This window comes from Schistocerca nitens, chromosome 2 (genome assembly GCF_023898315.1).
Source record: "Schistocerca nitens isolate TAMUIC-IGC-003100 chromosome 2, iqSchNite1.1, whole genome shotgun sequence".
NCBI lineage: Eukaryota > Metazoa > Arthropoda > Insecta > Orthoptera > Acrididae > Schistocerca > Schistocerca nitens.
Genome location: NC_064615.1, coordinates 650,783,836 through 650,807,738, shown reverse-complemented (window position 1 = coordinate 650,807,738; position 23,903 = coordinate 650,783,836). Strand labels below are relative to the sequence as shown.

The window sequence follows — 23,903 nt, the reverse complement described above, 5'->3', positions numbered from 1 at the left end:
GAGTGTGCTTTGCTTGGTAGAGATAGGAGAATGATGCATCACTAATTATTACATTTGTTAGTATCCCATTTCCTTGGCATTCCAATCCTTTGGTAGTTTCTCTTCTATCCATATCTTCGCAAACAATGGATGCATTAGATTTGTGGTGGTGTCAGTGTCTGCTTTAAGCACCTCCAATTTTATCCATTTCTGGAGCCTTTCCATTCTTTATCTGGTTGAAGACTGTTTGAATTTCAGCCTCATTTGGTATGTATAGGTTGATCCTCTCACTGGCAACTGTCGCATTCCATCATCTCACTCCCTCTTTGAGTTGATCTCTGTTCAGGACGTCTGAAAAATGTTCTCTCCACCTTCTAAGTTTATCCTCTTCTACCATCAACGATCTATCCTGCTTACTTTTCACAGGTCTATTTTTACTGAATCCTTTTTTTGACAACACTCTGGTGATATTGTATAGTTCTTTAACATAACCCCTCTCTGTGCTCTCTCTGCTTTCAGAGCTTGTTCATCCATCTACTTTCTCTTATCATTTTTCACACTCCTCTTTACTAGAGAGTCAGTCGCTGCATACTCAGCTTATATTCGAGTTTTATGTTATCTTGTTTTACTCATATTTAATTTTATCTTAATCTGTTTTCTGCAACTGATCAAATTCCATGTACTCTCAGACATCCAATCTTTCTTCAAATGGCTTTGAAAGCCAGTGACCTGTTCATTCACATTGCAATCGATATCCTTTACCTGTGTCCATGTATCATTATTATTTTCCAGTGCCACTTGGAATACCTCATAGTGGTTACTTAGCTCAGTACAGAATCCTTCTTGTTTTGCATACTTGTTGTTAAAACTTTCTATTTGTAGTCTTAATTTTCAGTCTAAAATTTTCAACAATAAGGTGGCACATTAGCTTCATGTTTATTCCTCACACCCATCAATGACCTAAATTTTTTACTCAGTGCTATATGATTAATTTGATTTTCTGCTCTGTGATCAGGGCTACCCTTGTAACTTTATGGCAATGCATGTGTGGTAATACTGTACTTCGAATCACCAAATCGTCAGTGGCACAGGAATTTGAAAACATATTCCGATTTTCATCACATCTCCTATACCATGGACTCCCATTACATGCTCTAGGCCTTCGTTGTTGTTTACAACTTTTCCACTTAGATATCCAATAATAATCAAGATCTCTCTCTTGATATTTCTTCTGATGGTTTCATGTAAAGAAAGGTAACGTTTTTTTTCTCTTTTCAACATCTTTGATTTCAAGAAGTACTTACTTCAATGTTATCTGCACCCAACATTTTGTGCAGAGGACATGGTTTCCTTGTATATTGTAAAGCTCTGATCAGATGTGATGTGATGAGTAAAATTAAATCTTATGTTTGTATTTTTGATTGTAAATATATTTCCACATTGAGAGCGAAGTAAATAAGACTAATTTTGTTGCTTGCCACAGACCTCTTTTAGAATGTGGATATAATGGTGAAAATACAGTATTGGTCTCTTGAGGTATAGACATGCTGGATCAGATAAAAGAATGTCACAGTTGCTCTGGGGGTACGATGTAATAAGTTTTTGTTTTTCTTTTTACTGAGGTTGTAATTTATGATAGGTTTTTAGTGTGCTCTCAAGTAATACGTCTATAATGGTATTCTATGTCTTGCAGATTTGAGCCTGAGGAAGTGATATTGCCTGAAACGTACAGCAGTGGGCACGCTTTTAAAGTGGACCACTCTGCTTCGGTTTCAGAAAGATTGGTGATGAGTACAGTTCTTGTACATGGTCAAAATAAAACATTTAAACCCATAGGAACAATAACAGAAGCAAATTTTCCCAAGGAGGTCCATGAGGTATGCACCCTATGTTATAGAACATATATATTAATGATATTCATACTAGTGATAGTCTACAGACTACATACCAGTCTTTTATAATAACTGTAACAACAAATGCAATACATTGTAAATCTTTGTGTTATAAGACCCTGTACCCAATGTGGAAAAGGTATGAGACTGCTGAAGAGGAGAGTATGTGGAGAGTGGGCAGCAAACAGTAGCCCAAGCTGAAATGAGGATATTGTTTTGGGAATGGGAATGTTGTGCCACAAACTCCTCTTCTCCCCAATTCTGTTCAATACTTCATCATTAGTTATGTGATCTACTCATCTAATCTTCAGCATTCTTCTGTAGCACCACATTTCGAAAGCTTCTATTCTCTTCTTGTCCAAACTATTTACCGTCCATGTTTCACTTCCATACATGGCTACACTCTATACAAATACTTTCAGAAATGACTTCCTGACACTTAAATCTACACTCGATGTTAACAAATTTCTCTTCTTCAGAAACGCTTTCCTTGCCATTGCCAATCTACATTTGATATCCTCTTTACTTCGACCATCATCAGTTATTTTTTAGACTTAATAAAAGCATAAAATAGTCGCAGTGGATGGGACATCCAAGACAAGTGTAGAATTACAATGCGTCCAAGCTGCAGCATGCTAACAGTCTGTGTAGTTTCCTGTGGCTCAACATTTGCACAATAGAGCATGTAATTCTACACTTGACTTGGACTGCACTGCAACTACTTCACACTTTTATTAGATCTAAAAGACTAATTTCAGTCCTTTCTTCATGAAGCATGCAATTTGACATTTTTGAATATTGTAAAACATAAATCTTCTTCAATCCAAAGAATACTTATAATATAATGAATGATACACTCCTTGTTTCTCAAAACATTGGGCTCATAACATTCTAAATCCACCTGGGTGTGCTTCTCTACAGCATAGTTTTTTAGTCCATCTGTACTTTTAATGTAATAAGAGTATGAACCAGATATCAATTGGAATTTTTGTTTTACACACCTTTTTGTAAATGGAAAGTGGCATGATCTCTGCTCATCGGTGATTTCATTTCCAGTTATTGTTCTCGACATCTAGAACATTGTCATACTGTTTCTGTAGTCAGAAAAACAGTGTCAGAGCAAGAGATGCACAACACCTTATAATGAAGTTTTTTCCCAACTAAGGGCATAAAATTTCCCGAAATTTTGGAAAGACCTATGGCACAGTTCAGAGACCACACCCTGAGAAAGACGTAAGTGTACACATGGCCCAAACAGTTCCTATGTGGACGAGAAACAATTGAGAATGCAGATCACTGACATTGTCTTGCGACCAGCATGACTGAGGAAAAAATTCGCATCGTTAGCTGGCTTATTGAAGATGGTCACCAAATAACAGTTGTTGAATTTGCTACTGAGGTTGGCATAAGTTGCATTAGTGCTCAGGTGATCATTACTGACAATCTTTGATTTCAGTAAGATTTGTAAACAGCTTACTGAAACACTACATTTTCTGAGGCATCAAGGGATCACAAATTTAGCATTGGAGGGCAGCGTGGAGGGTAAAAATCGTAGAGGGAGACCAAGAGATGAATACACTAAGCAGATTCAGAAGTATGTAGGCTGCAGTAAGTACTGAGAGATGAAGAAGCTTGCACAGGATAGAGTAGCATGGAGAGCTGCATCAAACCAGTCTCAGGACTGAAGACCCCAACAACAACAAACCACACTGAAGTGGAACATTTTTTGCACTGGATTCTGATATGCAGGGAAATGTGGGTGCACCATTACACATTAGAATAAAAAAAAGCAACATGGAATTGCACAAAAAGGACGAATTTGCACCAATCAAAGCCAAACACTCTCTCTCCACGAGGAAGGCTCTGTCAATACTAGTTGGTAGCCTTTTGAACCAAATGTTATAAGTGCTCATAAACTCAGGCAGGTACAAACATGAAACATTAGTTCCATTGTACTGTCATCAGAACATTTGTTTAGAACAAATCACAGAAACGTATACTACTCACTAAATAGTCTTGACGAGCTGTTATCTGAACGTGAATTGAAACGAGGGCAGATACAAATGCTGTAGAAGTAAACTGGATCATCCAAGCTGGAACAATGACTAACTGAATTTCTGGGTCAGAAAAATCAACAGCCGTGGAGTGTCGCACTGCACCAGAGAGAGAATAATCACAGTGCTCCTGGTAGTCAGTGTGTGAACTCATTTGGCAGCTGTGATGAACAACTCAGCTGAAAACTTGTTGACAATGTGTGCTGATGTATACCACTAAACCAGCCTGCTCGGGGAAAGTGGTGCATTGTCTGCGAATCAAGATGTGTTTGGTGCTCTCATTGAGGTTTTGCTTCCAGTGGAGGTTGACCTCAGGTGAAGGCTGCAGCTGATTATGTTGTGCATGCGGCACAAGGCTGGCTTAACACTGTCAGAGGAGACGGTGTTGGGTTTTGCAGCTAATCAAAATCCTTATGGTTCTTCCAGCTCTGTCAATGACATGAAGATGGCCTGTGTTTGGAAGTTTTGGTACTGATTTCATGCCATCTGTATGTAGCATAACGTATGCATGACTGTAGCTCATTGTGTACATAGGTGTGTGAAGTTCCTTGCCTTGATGCTTGATAAGGCCAGATTTGGGTCACCCATTCCCTCAGGTGAGAAATGAAATCAGCTTGATTGATGTCATCCATTGTGATTGCACTTGGATCAACAAATTTGCGAGGGAGTTGCAGCATTTCACCATGAACAAGCTTAGCCCACGAAGAGTCCAGGTCGGGTTTGTAAATGCTTCTCAGACTGAGGAAGACCAATGGTGTTGCTTTTGTCCAATTTGAATCATGACTCATGAGTACACCTTTTAATGATTGGTGCCAGCATTCTGTCATGCCACTACTTGCTGGGTGATAGCTTGTGGTCTTGGAGAATATGGCACCACAGAATTTACTCAGCTGTACAAACAGTTCAGATTCAAATTGCCGGCCACTGTCTGGAGTGATATGTAATGCATGACATCCACTGTGAAACAAAGGTGGAGGCTATTGTTTCTGCTGAAATATTGTTGACTGATATTACTTCAGGCCAGCAGATAAAATGGTTGATTGCTGTTAACAGGTGTTGTTGATCATTTGACAGAGGCAGTGGTCCTACTACGTCAGTATGGATATGTGCGAATCTTGCAGTTGTGTCTGTGAAATTTAGACACCTTACTACGTTGACATTGAACACATGCACGAGTCCACACTCAGCAATCCTCCTGCATGCCAGGCTATATGAAATGGTTAGCAGTCAGTTGATTTGTAGATCTAATGTCAGTTGATTTGTAGATCTAAACAGAGGAGATTTCCCATTTGAGACTTTGCAATAAAGCTGTACATTTGTGATGGGAACGGCAATCAGTTTCAGCTGAAGGTTGGAGGAAGCATCTTCCGGAATGTCTTGAAGCTTCTGGTCTGACACTTGTTCTTTAGCAAGTGGAGCAAAATCGATTGAATTAGTTATGCTATGTACATGGAATAGGCAGTAAGATAATATGTTATCAACTCCTGATATGTGACATGCATCAGTGCTGAATTGAGCGATAAATTCTAACTCATTATACTGCTGTGGCAAGCACTTATTTGTCATTCTATTGGAAGCTATAGACGAATGGTTTGTGGTCAGTGAAAATTGTTAATTCTCTTGCCCCCAACTTGAGTGAAAGTATTTAATAGCTTTGTTCACAGCAAGTAGTTCATGATCATATGCGGTCCATTTTTGTTGTGATGGAGAGTTTGTGTGAACAAAATTCCAGATGCTACAATGCCCCACCTATGTGCTGCAATACGGCACCAGTTGTGTGGTTTGTGCAAGGAGTGCCACATTCACTATACTTTGTTTAGCTGTTTCAGAAGTGAAATCTGTCTCTGGATTGGTGTTTTCCCCTTGATGTGAGGACCAGAGAATGCAGTAAAAGTTCAGTATTTCTAGAAAGCGGTGCACTTCTATTGCGATTTCTGGCCATGAAATCCTGAATATTGCCACACCTTTTCATGCAAGATCAGCTTGTCTAAAAAAGTAATCTCAAGTTGGTGGAAAAACACACTTGGCCATATTTAATACAACCCCATTTTGGTTCAGGTGTTTAAAGATTTTGGCCAAGTTCTTTTGGTGCTGCTCTGCTGTTGCTGAAAAGACAAGGATGTCGTCAAAGTATGCGAAATCTATAAATCTATGCTTAATTGTGCAGCACTGCGTCAACCAAAGGTCATTAAGACTCAAGAGACCAAATGGTGTAATTATAACTGTATTTGATATAATTCTCATCAGCTACAAAAAAAATTGTGTTTAGGCCTTGGCAGAGTCTAGCACACTTAATACAGTTGCGCCACATAAACCATAATTATAGTCTTTCGACATTGGTGCAGGATGATGATGTGGCACCATTCTACCATTAAGGGTGCAGTAATCTCCACATGGCCCCCCACTTTTGGGCACTAAATGTAGAGGCGATGATCATGGACTGATAAAAGGATGAATAACAGCCATGGGCAAGGTGTCTTGGCGTACATGAAATTGGTGGGCCCATAGTAGTCTTCATATAGTGCACAGTGCTGGGATGTACCTCTTTTGAAGTACCTGGGGATCGTGTAATGCCTGGGAGGTGCTACAACAGCATGGTGTATCTGCTGGCTGCAGCTGGATAAACTTAGGACTGTGCATAGCTGTGCTGCTTCAAAACATGGCAGCAGCTGGGCCGGAGATGCTGAGACATGCATTGGCGATGTTCAGCGTCAGATGGTAGATCGCTTGCTCGTCAGCTCTGACATGGGTTCAGTCACTGCTACGGTCGAGCTGTTGGCTACAGAGAGGTAGATCAAAGTCGGCTGCTGATACTTATGTAGCAGTGCCAGAGGGTAAATATATAAATCAGATCCTGTATCCACCAAAAACTTCCGTCCTGTCTTCTGATCTGTTATGGAGAGGAGAGACGATGACTGGCAATCAGGTGCATCTACATCCAATTTCCGTATTATACCAACAAATGTCGCGTGGTGACTGTACTGTGCCGCATGCTGACAAGGGGTTCACAAAGGAATGACTTTTTGATTTTCTATGAAAGCATCCATAGCGTTCTGGCAAGAGAGTAGCTCCCTGATTTGTTTTCTTAGGGCATCAACTTTGTTTGCAAAGCAGTCATAATCTGCGTATGTCACTGTAGCTGTCGATGTGCCATTATATGCTGTCACTGCGGTACTGCATGGGGATGGCACAATCATGTCCCAAATCCTATCTGCCAGATCTGCTATGGCATCTAGTGGCAACTCTGTCTGGAACACTACAACAGCCTTACTCGAGTGGGCAGTCAGCTGCTCCACAATGTATGCAACAGAGTGCCCGGTACCGTGCCTGCATTGACCTTGCTACGTGGATGTCGGAAATACTGAGACGACTGTTGCCTCACACGCTCTTCCTGCGAGGTGGACACCCTGCATATCAATTCTGGCTTGAGCTTCTTGTATCACTCTTTCATAGAATATGTCGTTATTGTCCTGTATTTCTGCAGCATGACAGGTCTAGCTTGCTGACCACTAGAGCAAATTTGGAGAGTCTATGGTTACTCCAGCACAGAGAAAACTCATGTCTCACCTTGAGCAAACTATACTGTGGCATTGTGTTGAGAAGTAGCTTGTAATTCCTCTAGTATCGCAGGTTGATTCACAGTGGCTGATCATGTCAAGGTCACCACTGTCAACAAGACTAATTGATAGTATTCTGAACCAAATGTTCATAAACTCAGCCAGGTACATGCACAGGAATCACTTCCGGAGAATGGTGATCCAAACATTTATCTAAATGAACTACAGATACTTGTACCGACTTGCTAAATAGTAATGTCAAGCTATAATCTGAACTCATCATGAAACAAGGGCATATACAATTGCTACAGAAGTAAACTGGATCATCCAAGCTTGAATGGTAACTAACTGAAGTTCTGTGTCGGAAAATCAACAACTACGGAGCATCGCACTGCACCAGAGAGAGAATAATTAAAGCTCCTTGTGGCCAGCAAATGAACTCATTTGACAGCTAGGATGAACAAATCAGCTGACAGCTTTTGATGATGTGTGTGAATGTAGGCTGCTACAAGTCTGTTTTACTTTTAATGGAATTCTTCTCATTGATTTTCTTCATGAACATCGTACAGTAAACGCTGATCACTATTGCCAACATGCATATTGTCAGATAAGGCATACATTTCCAATTCAGGATGTAATTGTGCTTCATGACATTGCTTGACCCTCACACACCTGCCCGAAAACAAGTTTCTATTACATAAGAAATCTGTGAGCCACTTACATATCTGGGAACCTAGTATGAATGCTCAGAATTTAGTTAACAGTCTGTAGTAGGGCACCGTATCAAACACATTTTGGAAATCTAGGAATACGGTATCTACCTTTTGCCCTTCATCCATGGTTCACAGGGTATCATATGAGAGAAGGGCAAGTTGAGTTTCACACAAGCGAAGCTTTCTAAATACATCCCCCCCCCCCTCCTTCACACACACACACACACACACACACACACACACACACACACACGATAGACTACTGTCTCTGGCCACTGAGGCTACTGTAGAAGGAGCCCTTTTGGTGAAAAGCTCAAATGTATAGCAGTCATTTGTGCCTGTCTGTGACTCAACATCTCCTCTATATGGTGAGTAGCAATCAATCATTTTCATAACACTATTGTTTTTCCATTCAGGATTTTCCATTTGTACTTCTCATGAATCCATATCTGCCCTCCTTGGGTCTCTCTCTCTCTCTCTCTCTCTCTCTCTCTCTCTATCTCTATCTATCTATCTGACTGTTGATTGCAGATAACTTCTGCATTCTTTCCCCACCCAAATTTAGAACCCTTCCCTATCTTTCTGCATATAGAACATTCCCTGTCCTATTTCACCTTAAGAAATGTCCCTGTACTTATGTCCATCATCTCACTTCTGATCCTTCCCCTGCTCTCTGCAAGCTTCTTCCTGTTTTACATCAGTGGTCAGTGATATTTCTTCTCATACGGTGACATTAAGTGATTTATTTATTGAATTGTATGGCTAGGGCCTCCCCGTCGGGCAGACCATTCGCCGGGTGCCGGTCTTTCAATTTGACACCACTTCGGCGACCTGCAGTTTGATGAGGGTGATAGGATGATGATGACAGCACAACACCCAGTCCCTGGGCAGAGAAAATTCCCCGACCCAGCTGGGAATCGAACCCGGGCCCAGAGGATTGACAATCCCTCATGCTGACCATTCAGCTACCGGGTTCGCACTCATAAGTGATAAATAGTAAAGAATAAAAATGAGATTTAATTTTTTCACTACTTGGTTCAAATGCTTGTCAACATTTGGTTAATGTAAATATGTTGACTGTTGCCACATATGCTATTATTCTAGTTAAAATGTGGAAACATTCAAGTGACACACCCAAATTATCCTTACAAATGAGGATAACAAAATTTAGAAAACTGAACTACTACCAGAACATTCGACCCCAGCCGTCATTCAGCCACTACATAACAAAGAGGGGGGAGGGGCTCAGAAGAGCAGTCTGGTCAACTACAGAGAAATCTCTCTCCTGTGTTGCATGTATGAGATTTTATTCAAGATCTGATGTGGGAGAATCAAGGAACAGCTAGAGCAAGAGTTAGGGGAATTGCAGGGAGGTTTCATACTACAAAGAAGCTGTGCAGAGCAGATCATTAGTTTAACTTTGATTATGGTACATTACAGGAAATGGAAGAAACTGATGTCATTAACATTTGTAGAGCTTTAAAAGGCATATGATCATCTCCATAGATCAACAGTATTAAAATTTCTAAGGAATGTATCGAAAACCAACTTTAGAGGAGAAATTTCTGAACCATTTCTCAAAAAACAAGACTGATGACTGCCTGTTATAATTACTGTTCACCTGTACACTGAAATGTGTAATGAGAGAATGGTATGAGGATAATCCATAGAACATAAGAATTGGAAGTGTTAAAATGATATGAGGTTAAAGTGATTCATTTACAATATATTAGATGTACTTCTCATCCGAATAGATACATAGCGAAAAGATCCTCCAGGATGTAGAACATACCAGAAAAATAAAAATACACAAGAGATATTTACAAAGAAAACAAATAAGCTGATGTTCTTTCGACAGATACCAAGTGAAATGGTCTTCATGGGCGTGGAACAAGACAAAATATCTCAAACATATTTTCATTTAAATGATAATAAATAACTTGTCACAAAACATGTAATTGTCTTAGGCTGTATGTAGTCACGCATCATCAAATAGAAAAATCATTTTACAACAGTTATCTACAGTTGTTGCATTACTGCACTGAATTAATTTTGAAATCAGATTGTAGTGATAATTCTGAATCAGATGAAGCAGACACTATTAGACTGGGATTTGCTGATGATCTTGCTCTCCCAGCCAACAATCTTCAAGAAACCAGACAAGAAGTTAAATCACGGCAAGAAATAGCACAGAAAATCTGTTTTAATTTTTTTCCTGTTTTAAAGAAAAGAAAAGGAAAACCAGAGATTTTGTTGCTGGCTCCAGCAGTTGAAAAACAAAATTACAATAGTAAAATGAGCACTCAAAATAAATTGATAAATTTAAATATTTAGGTAAAATCATAACATAAATCCCAAAAGAGAAGCTGATACATCAAAACTGAACAAAGCAAATTACAGACTGTACCAGAAACACATACAACAAAAGAAAGAATATTGATACTTGCAAAATTAATACATTGTAAAACAGTCACACAACCAGAAATAACATATGCATCTGCACCATCTTCAAAGCAACTAATACAACAGAAGTTGACAAAATACTCAAGATTGTAAGGAGAGTAAGTAAGACCCCCATAAATAAACAAAATTGAATAATAGGCATTAGAGAATAGCTTTAGGTGGAACGGTATATAAGAAAACAGAGCCAGTAATAACCACAATCAGAAAGAAACACATGTCATTCTTTGGAGATCTGATCAGAACACCAGAAAACAGAATTTATAGAGTCAGGAAAGTTCTAGCAGAATGTAAATTATTGTGGAATAAAGGAGACCACTTGTCAGGCACATACAAAAGAATGAAAACTTGCTAGAGTTCAGAAAAAGTCCTGGGCTGAGGTAGTGTGTGTGTGTGTGTGTGTGTGTGTGTGTGTGTGTGTGTGTTTTTGTGCGCGTGCGCGTGCGTGCGTGCGTGCGCTCTGCCTCATTATAGGCTTTTTTCTGCAACTAGCAAGTTTTCATTATCTTTTGTGTGTGGCTTTCAATGACTCGACATCTCTGCTATTTGAAGAGTGGCTTCCTGAATTAATTACAGAAAACAGAATTAGTAAGTGAATAATAGAAAAATTGAAAAATAGTAAGACAAATATTAAAAGAAACACAGAAATTGAGAATAATGTAAGAGAACTACATTAGATGACCTAAAAAATAAAAGAGACAAAACCAAAATAATGCAAGACACATAAACAAGACAACAAACAAAGATCAATAAAAGGACTGCAGGAAGGGTAGACAAAACAAATCTGAAAGAGTGAGGAGATATTGGGCAGATGGAGAGGAATAAACCCTTAACATGAAAATAATTTACAATTATCCTTTGTATAAGCATTGTATTATTGAATAATAATGTCACTTCGTAACCACACTGACTTCCAAATCCAAAAGCTTGGTCGTCAATAAAATACAGCATTTAACACTTAAAGCAGGTTTTAAGAATACCAACAAACATGCAGAGCAGAACTGATCACCAGATGGAAAGTACAGTTGTTTATATAAACATTGATGTTCCAGGATGCTAATATTTATATAGCACTCAGGTACACAAACATTACAACCATAAGATATTTCAAGAACCTTCCAGAAATGGTAAATACTAAATAATAAATAATTGCTTGTGGTCCAGTTTGAGCCAGTGACAGGCAGCATGCCACCTATTGGAACTAATCAGTGCTCCACACTGATGGCACCAGAGCTCACAGCATTGTTTGAAAAACAGTGACATGCCATTTCAGAAGTCCTCTCTGGAGCTGACTACAGCAGCTAGTCAATTCTCACATTCTGCATGTGTCGTTACATCCTCTTCACTTTGATGAAGATGAAAGGTAGCCTCTCCTGTAAAGTTTCACAATTGTAGAGTGGTTTTAAATTTCCTTGAATCTCCCGTCATCGATTGGCCCCCCTGGATTCTAACGCAGCTTTATTTGGAGGTCATGGACAATGTCTCTACACTTTTTGATGAAGGGTCATAATCCTCTATTTCATATGTGCCATCCAACAAGAGACAAACAATATGACACTGCCCGAAGAAGTGCTTTAGTAATTTTTCCAATAGTTCCACTTACCACACAGGTGTAAATATATATAGGAACTCTCAAAGACTTTAGCTCACTGTTTGGTGCTTGGTGTTGCAGTGCTTTGTCTCTTTCTGGACATCCATGGTCCCCATGTGATCCATCTGCCTTGGTTCTTCAGTTCTGGTGGTGAGGTGTTTCATGTACTCATCCAGAATATCATCCAGTTAAAATGGGGTCAGTGTGTCCATTGTCGTTTCGGCCTTACGACTGTGGAATAGAAAGAACTGTGTGAACCCTGTAGTGTCTTGCTTCACTACCTTGTATATGAATGCCATGACAAGCAGTATTGTATCTGTCTCTCTGTTTGACATCATCATACATCAATAGCATATCTGCCAACATCTTATTAAATTGTTCTGTGAGGCCAGTCATCTGTGGATGATAGACAGTTGGCGGCAGTCAGCAGAGCTTTGGTTACAGTGTAGTGGGTAAGGTGGTCAGTGCAGACTATTGTCCATCCATCCTTGTTTGGTGACTTTAGGAACCTCCACAAGAGGTAGATTCCAATTTAGTGAAACGATTCTGCTGCAGGCAGAATTGGTAACAGATGCCCCAGTGGTAATTGTGGTACATGGTGGCATTCCTTACAGTGGCTCACATAATTTCTAACAGAATGGTAGAGACCTGGCCATTGATACATACGTCTAATTCAGTCTAGAATCTTTATAAATTCTAGATGTTTGAACTTCTTGAAAATACTCCAGGGTCACTGGCTGCAGATGAGTTGGGATGATGAGCAATCATTGCTGCCCCATCAAATCGTAGTTCCTCTTACAGAATGTTACATTTATTGATTGGAATCCTCCTTTGGTTGGTTTCTCATTTTTCAAGGCTTAGATGGTTTTCATCAGTGCTGGAGCTTCCCTCTGTTCGGCAGTAGGGTCTCATTTGATACAGTGATGACTGAATTTTCATCCACACTGCGTTCCTCTAAAGGACAACTTGAAAGGCAGTCAGCATTCTTGTGTTTGCGTCCAAGGCGATGATGTACTCCTGTAGCCCAAGTTCCCATCTCATCAGTCGACCAGATGGATGCTTTAGGTGAGTCAGTTAGCATAGATATGGTGGTCTGTCACAGTGGTGAATGGTTTGCCAAGTGAATATGGTCAGAACTTGTTGATGGTCCAAATAGCTGCAAGGCACTTTTTATTAGTTGTAAAGTATTTTTATCTCAGGCTTGGAAAGTGGCCTGGGCTCATAATCTATCACCATTTTAGCACCTTCCTGAATTTCTGTTAGAATTGCCCCTATTCCAAAACCACTAGCATCAGTGTAAAGTTCTGTCTTGGCATTCTCATCATATAATGCTAGAACTGGAGGAGATGTTAGAGCCTCCTTAAGGACAAGGAAAATTTTGTCTCCCTGCAGTGTTTCATGCAAGGGACATGCATTGACACAGAAGTCTTTTATTAACCGCTGGTACTACAAGCACGTTTGGAGAAAACTGCTAACATCACAAAAGTGCCGAGGAGTCAGTAGATCTGTAGCTACTCTTATTTTCTCCGGATTGGGTTGGACTCCACAACCATTGACTAGGTGCCCCAAGATTTTTGTTTCTTGGGTGACAGAGGAACATTTTCTTATTCGGTGTGAAAACTGCAGTTGGAAAACACTTCAACTTGGCTGTCAGTAGGCTTAGGTGTTCTTCAAATGTCACTGCAAAACTATGATGTCATTCAGATACGAAAGACATGTCATCCATTTAAGGTGTAGAAGCAGGTTGTACATCATACGTTTTAATGTGCTAGTGAAGCACTACCCATTCCATACGACATAATTTTAAGATCGTAGAGGTCAGCTTCTTCAACCTCAATTTGCCATTAGCCTGGCTACATGTCTATTGTTGAGAAATACTTTGCTCGTTTCAAGCAGTGAAGTGTGTCTTTAGTGTACTGCACTGGATACACATGTTTCTTCAAGGCCTTGTTCAGTCATTGGTACTCAGTGCAGAAATGCCATGTGCCATCCTCCTCCTTTACAAGGACCATTGGAGATGACCAAGGGCTCTCTGAATGTTCAGTGATGCTGTCTTGCTGTATCTTCTCCACTTCCTCCTGGAGTGTCCATTGTTCAGCCGGTAATGTTCTATATGAGTGCTGACTGATTGTTGGTGATCTCCATTGTTGAGATGGCATTTTATCATGGGCTGCTGTCCTTTCTCCGCTACGGGGGCTGAAAACTTCCGAAAACTGATGGAGAACGGCCATTAGTCTCTGATGTTGTCCCTCAGTTAGGCCAGATCTTATTGGCAGTTCAAGTGTAACATCCTCCTCTGCCTTGTCTCTAGCGATAGCAGAGTGTGATCCTTTGCCGATGACACCAAGCTGCCCTTCCTAAATTGGTCTGGCTATCACTATGCATGTATGTTTAGGGTTGAGTTGTGGTTTCCTGTGACAATTAGTGATCAAAAATTCTCCTTGACCATACTCAATGCTTGTGACTGTTGCTGGTATGTAGATTTCTTTTGTGAACTTGAGTAGCTTCTTCCAGTCAACAGAAGCTTCATAGTTTCACTGTGCAACACGATTCACAACCGGAATTCTTCTTGTTTATGATGGTGGAGTAACAATGTCTTCAAATCGAACAATGCCCAGAGCAATCTTTGTCATGTATGCTTGCTGGAACATCTTCATCGATCTGGAGCTATCTTCCACAGTCTATGCTTCTTGTGATACCTGAAACAAGTTCAGTCCAAGAATAACATCATGTCTACATTCTGTTACGACAACAAATTGGAAGGACTTTGTCCTACCGTTCCTAGTTATTCTTTGCATCCATGTTTCTGTGGCCTGGATGTGTTTCCCATTTGTGACCCTCTGCACAATTGTTTTTGTATCTCAGAACATAGTCTTCTTTAGTTGGTGATGATAAACATTCAACATTACAGAAAAAGAAGCTCCTGATTCGACTAGCTCCGGGACTGGTTGGCCATTGATGATGATGTCAGTGAAATTTCATATCATCATGGTAACTGTCATCCATGGAGGATTTACAGCTGACAGCCTCATCTCCATAGGTGGTCACCTTGCTTAGTTTTCTTGAATTTGATAGCTAGGTGAGCAATAGGCATGTTTGTACAGTTATGGGGAACAGCTGTGGTGTGTTGGGGAATGACATCATTCAGGATACAGTGATCAGCTTTGGCTCACAGGTAGACTTCAGTTGTCCGTAGATGACTGGTGTAAAGAAGACTGTTTTGATGGTTGATGTCTTTGGCATAGTTGCCAAACATTTATCTTTTTTCTCTAGTGTAGTGCACAATTTTTCCATGGTGTTTATGATGAAAACAAACTATTGTTTCACTTGATGAAGGAATTTGTTGTACCTGCTTTGGTCGCATGCTGGGTTGTCATTTGAGGGCAGTGGTCTAAGTTCAAGTTGGTAGAGTCCATTCTTCATGGCGCATTCAACTGGTCGTGATTGGCCCTATAGACTGCCTCATCCTCAGCACACACTGTTGCTTCCTGGCATATCGGGTCACATTCATGACTGTCTCTTGTGTACTTGGCCCGACATCTGCTGTATGAGAAAAGTACATTAATGGTGGTCTTCCACAAGGAACTATGTAGGGATTACATTCGGCAGTCAGTCATTCCTCATTTCTCAACTCTTTTCTGTTCCATTTCCTTGATTTGCTGGCACCACTGAATGAATTCCTCTATTACTTTGACTTCCTTTGTCTGGAGAGCTAGGTACATGTCTTCTGCTACCCTTTTTTGAGTATATGGTATTTTCAGATTTTGTCACGTTAGAATTCACAATGTGGCTTAGGGCCAAAACTTGATATACGTGCTACTGTGTCATATTTTCATAACATATAACATTGGGCTCTGTTCTTCAATTGTTCTGCTACTAAATGGACTTGCTGCTTATTATCGCCGAACATTTTTTTCAATTCAGACTGGGATTTGTCCCAGGTATTGGGCATCTTTTTATTATTGTGGAACCACTGCTTGCCTGTGCCGTCTGAGTAGAAGCACACATTTGCCAAACACATCAGGTTGTCTCCCCTGTTGAATTTTGCTACTCGATCAAATCTTTTCAGTCATTTCGTCGGGTCCTCACCAGCATCTCTGGAGAACACTGATGGATGTCTGATGTGCAGCTGACTTGCTGCTGACTTGGAATCCATTGGTCTGTTGAATATAGGGACCATAGGAACAATGTACTGCTTGCCTGCATTGTGGTTCCTGTCCGTGTAGGTGACGGTTTTTGTGTTGCCCCTTTGGAGATGTTTTGAAGTACCCAACAATGTCATCTCGAAACCGTGATCAAGTCCGAATCGAAAGGCAGGATCATCAGTGAAGCAGGATGGGGCTGCTAAGTGCTGCATATTTGTTACTGATACCAATGTACAGGCAGAACATAATTGATCTCCTGGATGGATCAGTGAATTTATTTATACAAACATTGAATATTCCAGAGTGCTAGTATCTATAGAACCATTGAATATTCCAGATATACAGACATAAGATATTTCAAGAATGATAATTATGAAAAACAAATAATTACTGTTTGCTGAGTTTTGAACTGGTTACCCCAGCACACCAGCCAGTGATGCTTACCACTACATGACATTGCCTGTATCAGTGATTGCAGCAGTAACAAATACCAGTATAAATCTTGGTATATTTGAACAGAGTGGTCCAAGGAAGCCCAGATACAAAATAAAACACTGGTAGGTCCAGACTGGAATAAGAGATAATGACAATATGGAAAGCAACACACACATACACACACACACACACACATACACACACACACACACACACACGTGATTGTGTCTGAAGTGATCAGCAGTCTACTGGGGTGGATGTTGTGGGTAAGGTGGAGCATGGGACAAATAGTGATTGTGGAGGAAGATGCTAGAGCTGCATATTGGACTGTGCAGGAACTTGGGGGGGGGGACAGGAAAGTGCAGGAACTTGAGGGGGGTGGGGGTGGGGGGCAGGAAGTGGGGAGGGGGGAGGAGAGAAGTAGAGAAGAGGATAAGATTGTTAGTGAACTGGGGAGATAATAGGCATGTGTGTACTGTGGTAGGAACAGGGAAGGGAACAGCTAGGTGGAGGACAGTGACTAGTGACATTTGAGGCTGGGGGGTGTGGTTGGGGGTGGGGGGGTTGTTTACAGGAATGAAGGTTGTGCTGTAGGCAGGGTTCTCACCAATGCAATTCAGAAAATCAGGTGTTTGTGGGTAGAATTCAGATGGTACAGGCTGTGAAGCAGTCATTGGGTAGCACTTTCAGCAATTGGCTGGTCCAGCTATCTCTTAGCCATAGTCTGACAGTGGCCATTCATGTAGACAGGCAGATTGTTGGTAGCCATGCCCACTTAGAATGCGGGACAGTGATTGCAGCTAAGTTTGTACATCATTTGGCAGCTTTCACAGGTGTTCCTGTCTCTGATAGGGTAGGAGATTGCTGTGACATGACAGGAGAAGGTGATAGTGGGAGGATGTAGGGCACAGGTCTTGCATCTGGGTTTGTTCCAGGGATATGAACCATGGGGCAAGGGGTTTGGAGCAGGGCTGGAATGGAGATAGACAAGGATAATACTTAGGTTGGATGGCCAGCAAAATACAATTGCAGTGGGGATAACAGGTGGTAATGACTAGAGTAAGTGAATCAATCACATTCTGTGCCACAGTTTCAACTCTCTGTCATCCTGCACTTGAATGAGAAATATCCCCCCTCCCCTCACAGTGGTATTTTGCTGCCCACCCAACTTAAGCAATATTCTTATTTCACTCTGCTCCAAAGCCCTTATCTCATGGCTTGGATCACTGCAATAGACCTACATAGTAGATCTGTGCCATATATCCTCCCACTACCACCTACTCCAGTCTTTTCAGTCATCTGCTACCGAAACAGAGGCAAGCCCATCTGTGAAAGCAGCCATGTGATCTACAAAGTAAGCTGCAGTATTTTACATGAACATGATTGCTAATGAGCTGTCTGTCCAAATGAAAGGCTACTGCCAAACTGTGGTCAAGTGACAGCTAGACCATCTAGTTGCTGAAAATGCTCTGCCCAACATGGTATACTTCATTTAACAACTGCTTCACAGCCTGTGCCATCCGCATCTTCCCACTAATACCAGCATTTCTGAATTGCGCAGGTGGGAACTCAACCTACAACATACCCTTCATTTCCGCAACCCCCTGGCCTTAACCTTCGCTAGTCCCTGACCTCTGTCTGCCTATCTTTATCTGTTTCTCTGCTCCCACTGCAGTGCACTCATGCATTCTATCCCTCCAATACATTTACATCCTTTACTCCCCCCCCCCCTTCCCCAGCACAACCTTCTGATGCTGCTCAAAGCATCCCCATCCTGTGACTGCCATGTCTCTTCACACACCCACAGGCAGTTCTAGCATTTTACCCCACCACTGCCCTATTACCCCTTCCACTCTCCATCGCATGCTGCCTCATTATCCTCACCACCCAAACCAGCAGTTTGCTGCTTACATCAGATGCAGTCTCTGTCGGGCTTCAGTGCCCAGAGACAGTAGCCCCGTGTGTGTATGTTTTCTATTTGTGAGGAAAGACTTTAGCTGAAAGCAAAATTTTTTTATTATTCCTTTCACTGTGCCTGTTAGTGACTCAATGCTGCCTCTGTGGAGTGAGTAGTAGTCTGTGGTTTCCATATTGTTGTTAAAGTAAAGTAAAATAAAATAAAAATCTAATGTTTAAGTAATATTAAATGTGTATCTTTTCTCTTTGTCAGTGGATTGGTAAAAGGATACCATAGACAAATCATCAAATATGTTTAAGGATGGGAGAATTGCATGCTAGCCCACAGTGGAAAAAAATATGTTGATCTTTGTGTAGATTGAGCAATTTCTGTTTGGGAACAAAGTAGAAAAAGAAGGGAAAGGAATTGGAGCGGATTGGAAGAAATATATAAAAAAAGGTACACAGTTAAAGCTGAAGAACGGACCTATCACTCTTCGCTCAAGATTTCACTGTTAATTCTTACTTTTTAACAGAGTAACCTTTGTACATCTTTGATATATATTGTTTTTCTTGTATATGTACTGCAAAAAACAAGTATGTGGTTTCAAATGACTCCAATTACAGAATTCATATTTTCCTCCATGTACATTCATGGTTTTTGTTCAATATCCTGTCAAATCAGATATTTTGTTGTTCATTTGTGCACTTTGTTAAGTCACCGCAGTAATTTTCGTAATGTTCAAGGTTTCACTACAATTTTGTGAGTATCTTGTTCTTTATTTTTACAGACACTTTATAGACTGGGCATAATTGAACCAATGCGTATTCAGACTTATATGTGGCCAGCAATTTTACGTGGTTACAGTGTTGTAATGGTGAATCCAGCTAAATCTGGAAAGACAGTTTCATATATTGTCCCACTGATATCATTTCTTTTTCGGAAGAACTTGTATGATGATGTAAGTACAAACCTTTATTATTTATTTTTCTAGATAATCTAGGAACATACTTTTAGAATAATCTTGTTGTTATTTTTTATTTCAGTATTACATTGTTAAGCTTCATAATGGTATACTATTAGCAATGAAAAATGTGTTTTGTTGGAAACAGTAATTTGCATCATTAATGATGTTACATGAAGAAATCTTAGTCAGTTATGAAGATTTGATCAGATGTTTTAGTGTCTCCAACATGATGAAGTCTCACCAAGCTCTCCATAACTATATTTACTATATTTAAAATTGTTTTATTTGAAGAAAGATTTCAGGCCTTGTAAATATATTCCTATGATGTAGAAAGCCAGTAAATCCAGGCATGTTTCTTGCTTTGTCACTACTGGGTGAATCAGAAACAATTCCATGCCTAGAAATGCTAATTGTTTATTTTGTGCCATAAAATTGAATTATATTGAATATAGAAAATCTTATAATGCAATTCCATATATGATGATTGTGTTCATTTGTAAACTACATGTTTTGACTTGAAAATGTCATGAGTAACATCAGGAATGGAATGAGCAGAAGCACTAATAATTGGTACTAGGTTAAGTGCCTTCTGCCAGGCACTTAACAGTGGTTTTCAGTGTGTCAATGTAGATTTAGATATGAGACATTGCACAGTATTCTAATATGTTTCATTTCTTTAGAGTGTCACCTGCCTGTTTCCTTATTCTGCCAGTATCTCTCATCTGTGCTCATAAACCAAGTGTTGTTTCCATCAGTTCGTTGTGCACTATATTATTAGACTCCTTTCATTAATCCTTAACTATGTATGTACAAACAGAGAATTTTTTTTCATTGTGTGACAGTCATGAATAAATACAGGGGTAGTACAAATCAGAGGAAAAATAAATACATAAATAATTCCCTTCATTTTTACAAATAGACAACATTGTTTATTCTCATAGAAATTTATGCCATTGGAAAGAAGAAACTTAGCTCTATTTTTCTACAAAATTGTCATTTTTTTTCTATGCATTTTTGTAGACGGTGCTCCAGTTTCTGTATCCCCATGTTGTAGAATTCAACCACCAACCCACTGAGGAAGCATTTCTCCTCTTCTTTGACTTCGTTGTCACTCTGGAAGTGTTGGGGAACAAGTGATAATCACTAGGGGCAAGTTCCAGACTAAGGTGGGTGGGGCATGACAGTCCAACCAAAGTTTATGAAAAGTTTCTGGGTTTGGTGGGAGACATGAGGTCAGGATTTATCATGAAGCAGCGTTACACCTTCTGCCAGTCATCCGCTCCAGCGATTCGGGATAGCTCGCCTGAGTTTTCGTAGTGTTACACAATAACTGTCCGAGTTGACTGTCGTCCCTGGTTCCATGAAATCGATCACCAGTATCTCCTTACTATCCCATAACATAGTGGCCAATGACTTTGCCAGCAGAAAGAGTTTGTTTGAACTTCTTTGCAACTCGTGACCCTGAGTGATGCCATTGTTTGGATTTTTCTTTCATTTTGGGAGTGGAATGAAACACACACACACATTTCGCCTCCTGTAACAATGGAGCCCAACAACCTACCTTGTCTTCTTGACACTTTTGAAGAAACTGGTGAACACATGAAGCTATTTCTCCTCATGTTCTGCAGTCTGCACACACAGCACCCATCAACTGCAACACTTGTGACATTCCAATTTTTCCATCACAGCTCTTCCAACTGTACCATAAGAACTCCCAGGAATATGAGCAACAAGTTCACAGACAGTGATCCTCCTGTTTTGAAACACTTCGTGCTGGATCATCTCAATAACTGCCTCTGCAACTGAAGGTATTCCACTCTGCTCTTCATCGTGGACCTCCTGATCGACACTAAACTCCCTGCGAATGTGTTTCTAAGGTGTACCTGTCTAGCAGTACAATCTGCTGTCAGTGGTCATTGCTTGGGGAAGCCAATCAACAGCGTGCCTGAATTAACACTAATACAGAAGTTATTTGTTTGCTTGGAACCGGAGTAGACATTTATTTGGCAAGAACATTTTATATATTACCACTGTTAGAATTAGTGTATGTTGTGTGGTACACAGAACTGACATTTCATCCCATAATTATTTGCCAGCTATTTAAAGAGATTGTAACTTAGGCTGAGGATGATATGACGGTCAGTTGGTACCATTGTGCCTTCAAGGCCAATTTGGATCTAAGTTTGTTTGGGTGATCACCTCTCTCATTTCATGCTCGTCAACCAAAATGTCCTGCCAGAGTTTCAAATCTGCTATTTCCCAGTTTAGTGTTGAAGTTTCTCATTATTAATTTCATATAGTTTTATGAGTTTAAGTACTACCTTGATTTGGTCACAGAAAGAGATTAGGAAACCATGTTTCTCACATGTTTTTGAAAACATTTTGGGAAAACAGTGATCAATTTAACAATTGTGCTTCGAAAAACAGTCTAGATCACACACATCACATTTACTGGTGATCAGCTTCAGTTCCAAGGCAGACCATCTTCAGACCATACTTTGCAGTATGAAATGAAATGAAGTCCCATGCTTCTTTACAGAGCATAGGGGAACGATGCGGGAGACCCGCACCGCCTTACTAGGCAAGGTCCTAATGGAGGTGGTTTGCCGTTGCCTTCCTCTGACCGTAATGGGGATGAATGATGATGATGAAGACGACACAACAACACCCAGTCATCTCGAGGCAGGAAAAATCCCTGACCCCGCCGGGAATCGAACCCGGGACCCCGTGCTCGGGAAGCGAGAACGCTACCGCAAGACCACGAGGGGCGGACACTTTGCAGTATAGCATACTATAAATGTAGAGGGACATCAAGTTAAAATATATACAGTGCAATGAAAAAACATGAAATTGTGTTCAAAGTTGATGTGTGGAGATGGATCCATGGAGCAGGCAGAAGTCTCCAGATGCTGTCAACTGCTGGAGAAATGACGATGTGATATGGTTAAATAGCAGCAGATCCAGCGCTAGTCATCTCCACACGTCATTTGTAAGCAATAAAATGAATGCTTATTCAATACATGACAAAAACTTTGGTTACTAACTTAAAATATCTATTTATAGTATTGGCTGTAAGATTAACCACAATTATATTTGTGATGCAAAAAATAACAACATAAAGTAGCATACAGTAAAAAGCTGATAACTTATACTTCTCTCTACGGGACCGTACATACACTTAGGGTGTCATTGGTTACTTAGTAACAAGTATAACATGTATGCAGAACTTTTTTCACCAGCTTACTTATGCTATCTAATTACAACATTGGCCTAATTTCATTATTGGAAGTTTACATCATAAAAAATAACATATTAAAATGAAAATTAACGTAAAATAAGAAGCTAAAACATAGCTATTGTATTGCCCTCTATAGGACCATCTGCATGTACATGATGCTGCCAGTTATTTAGCAAGGTGCAGCTTATCGATAACTGTCAAAGATGTTACAGTGTAATGAAGAATATCTAGCTGGTTGCTAGTAGACATAGAAAACCTCTGAGTATTGTTTGTAAGTTTACTGACACACAAGAATAGTTGTAAAAACCCGTTTAGCAGTTACATAACTCTATTCGCTACTCAGTTTACATGAAAAAGGGGTCAAAACAGCTGTGAATTAGCCCAACAAATCTCTCGCATTGACATACCACAAGATGTAGATTTTGCTTGTTTTGATATGAAAAAATTATACTCTAATATGTCTGCTTTTCAAACTAATGAAATTATTAAATCAAATTTGTTACAGCATAAAATAGTGATGCAGCAGGAAATAGAAGACTTCATAGAATTATTAGAAATCACACTAGCCTTCAACTAGTTCTCTTTTAATTGGAAAATATACATCAGAAAGATGGTCTGGCAAGTAGAACAATGCTTGATATCTTTATGAATTTCATCGGAACTAAATTTTTTGAAAGTAATTCTGAAATTGCAGAGAAAATCATATAGTATAAAACTTTGGAGATGATAGTATTATTTAATATAAGGGCCCAAAGACGATACTGATGCTGTGTTACATAACTTGAACAATATTCTCTGCAATCTGTTTTTTACAGTAGAGGATGAAAAAGACAATAGTATAAATTTTGTAGACTTAACCATTTCAAAATGTGCAGTTAAACATCAATTTGCAACATCACAGTTGCCACAGGTTCTGGAAATCAGGGAATTTCAAACACATCAGGGAAATATCAGGGAAATTTGAAAAGAAACACC

At 40.0% G+C, this 23,903-nt stretch overlaps 1 protein-coding gene across 1 annotated transcript in view; it reads left to right on the top strand.

Annotated features, from left to right (window-relative positions):
* Window positions 1–23,903, top strand: part of LOC126236768 (putative ATP-dependent RNA helicase TDRD12) — a 487,486-nt gene that overhangs the window by 211,136 nt on the left and 252,447 nt on the right. The window contains exons 7-8 of the mRNA XM_049946337.1: window positions 1,673–1,856; window positions 19,514–19,684. Coding sequence (XP_049802294.1) covers window positions 1,673–1,856; window positions 19,514–19,684 — 355 coding nt within the window. The remainder of the gene's footprint in view (window positions 1–1,672; window positions 1,857–19,513; window positions 19,685–23,903) is intronic.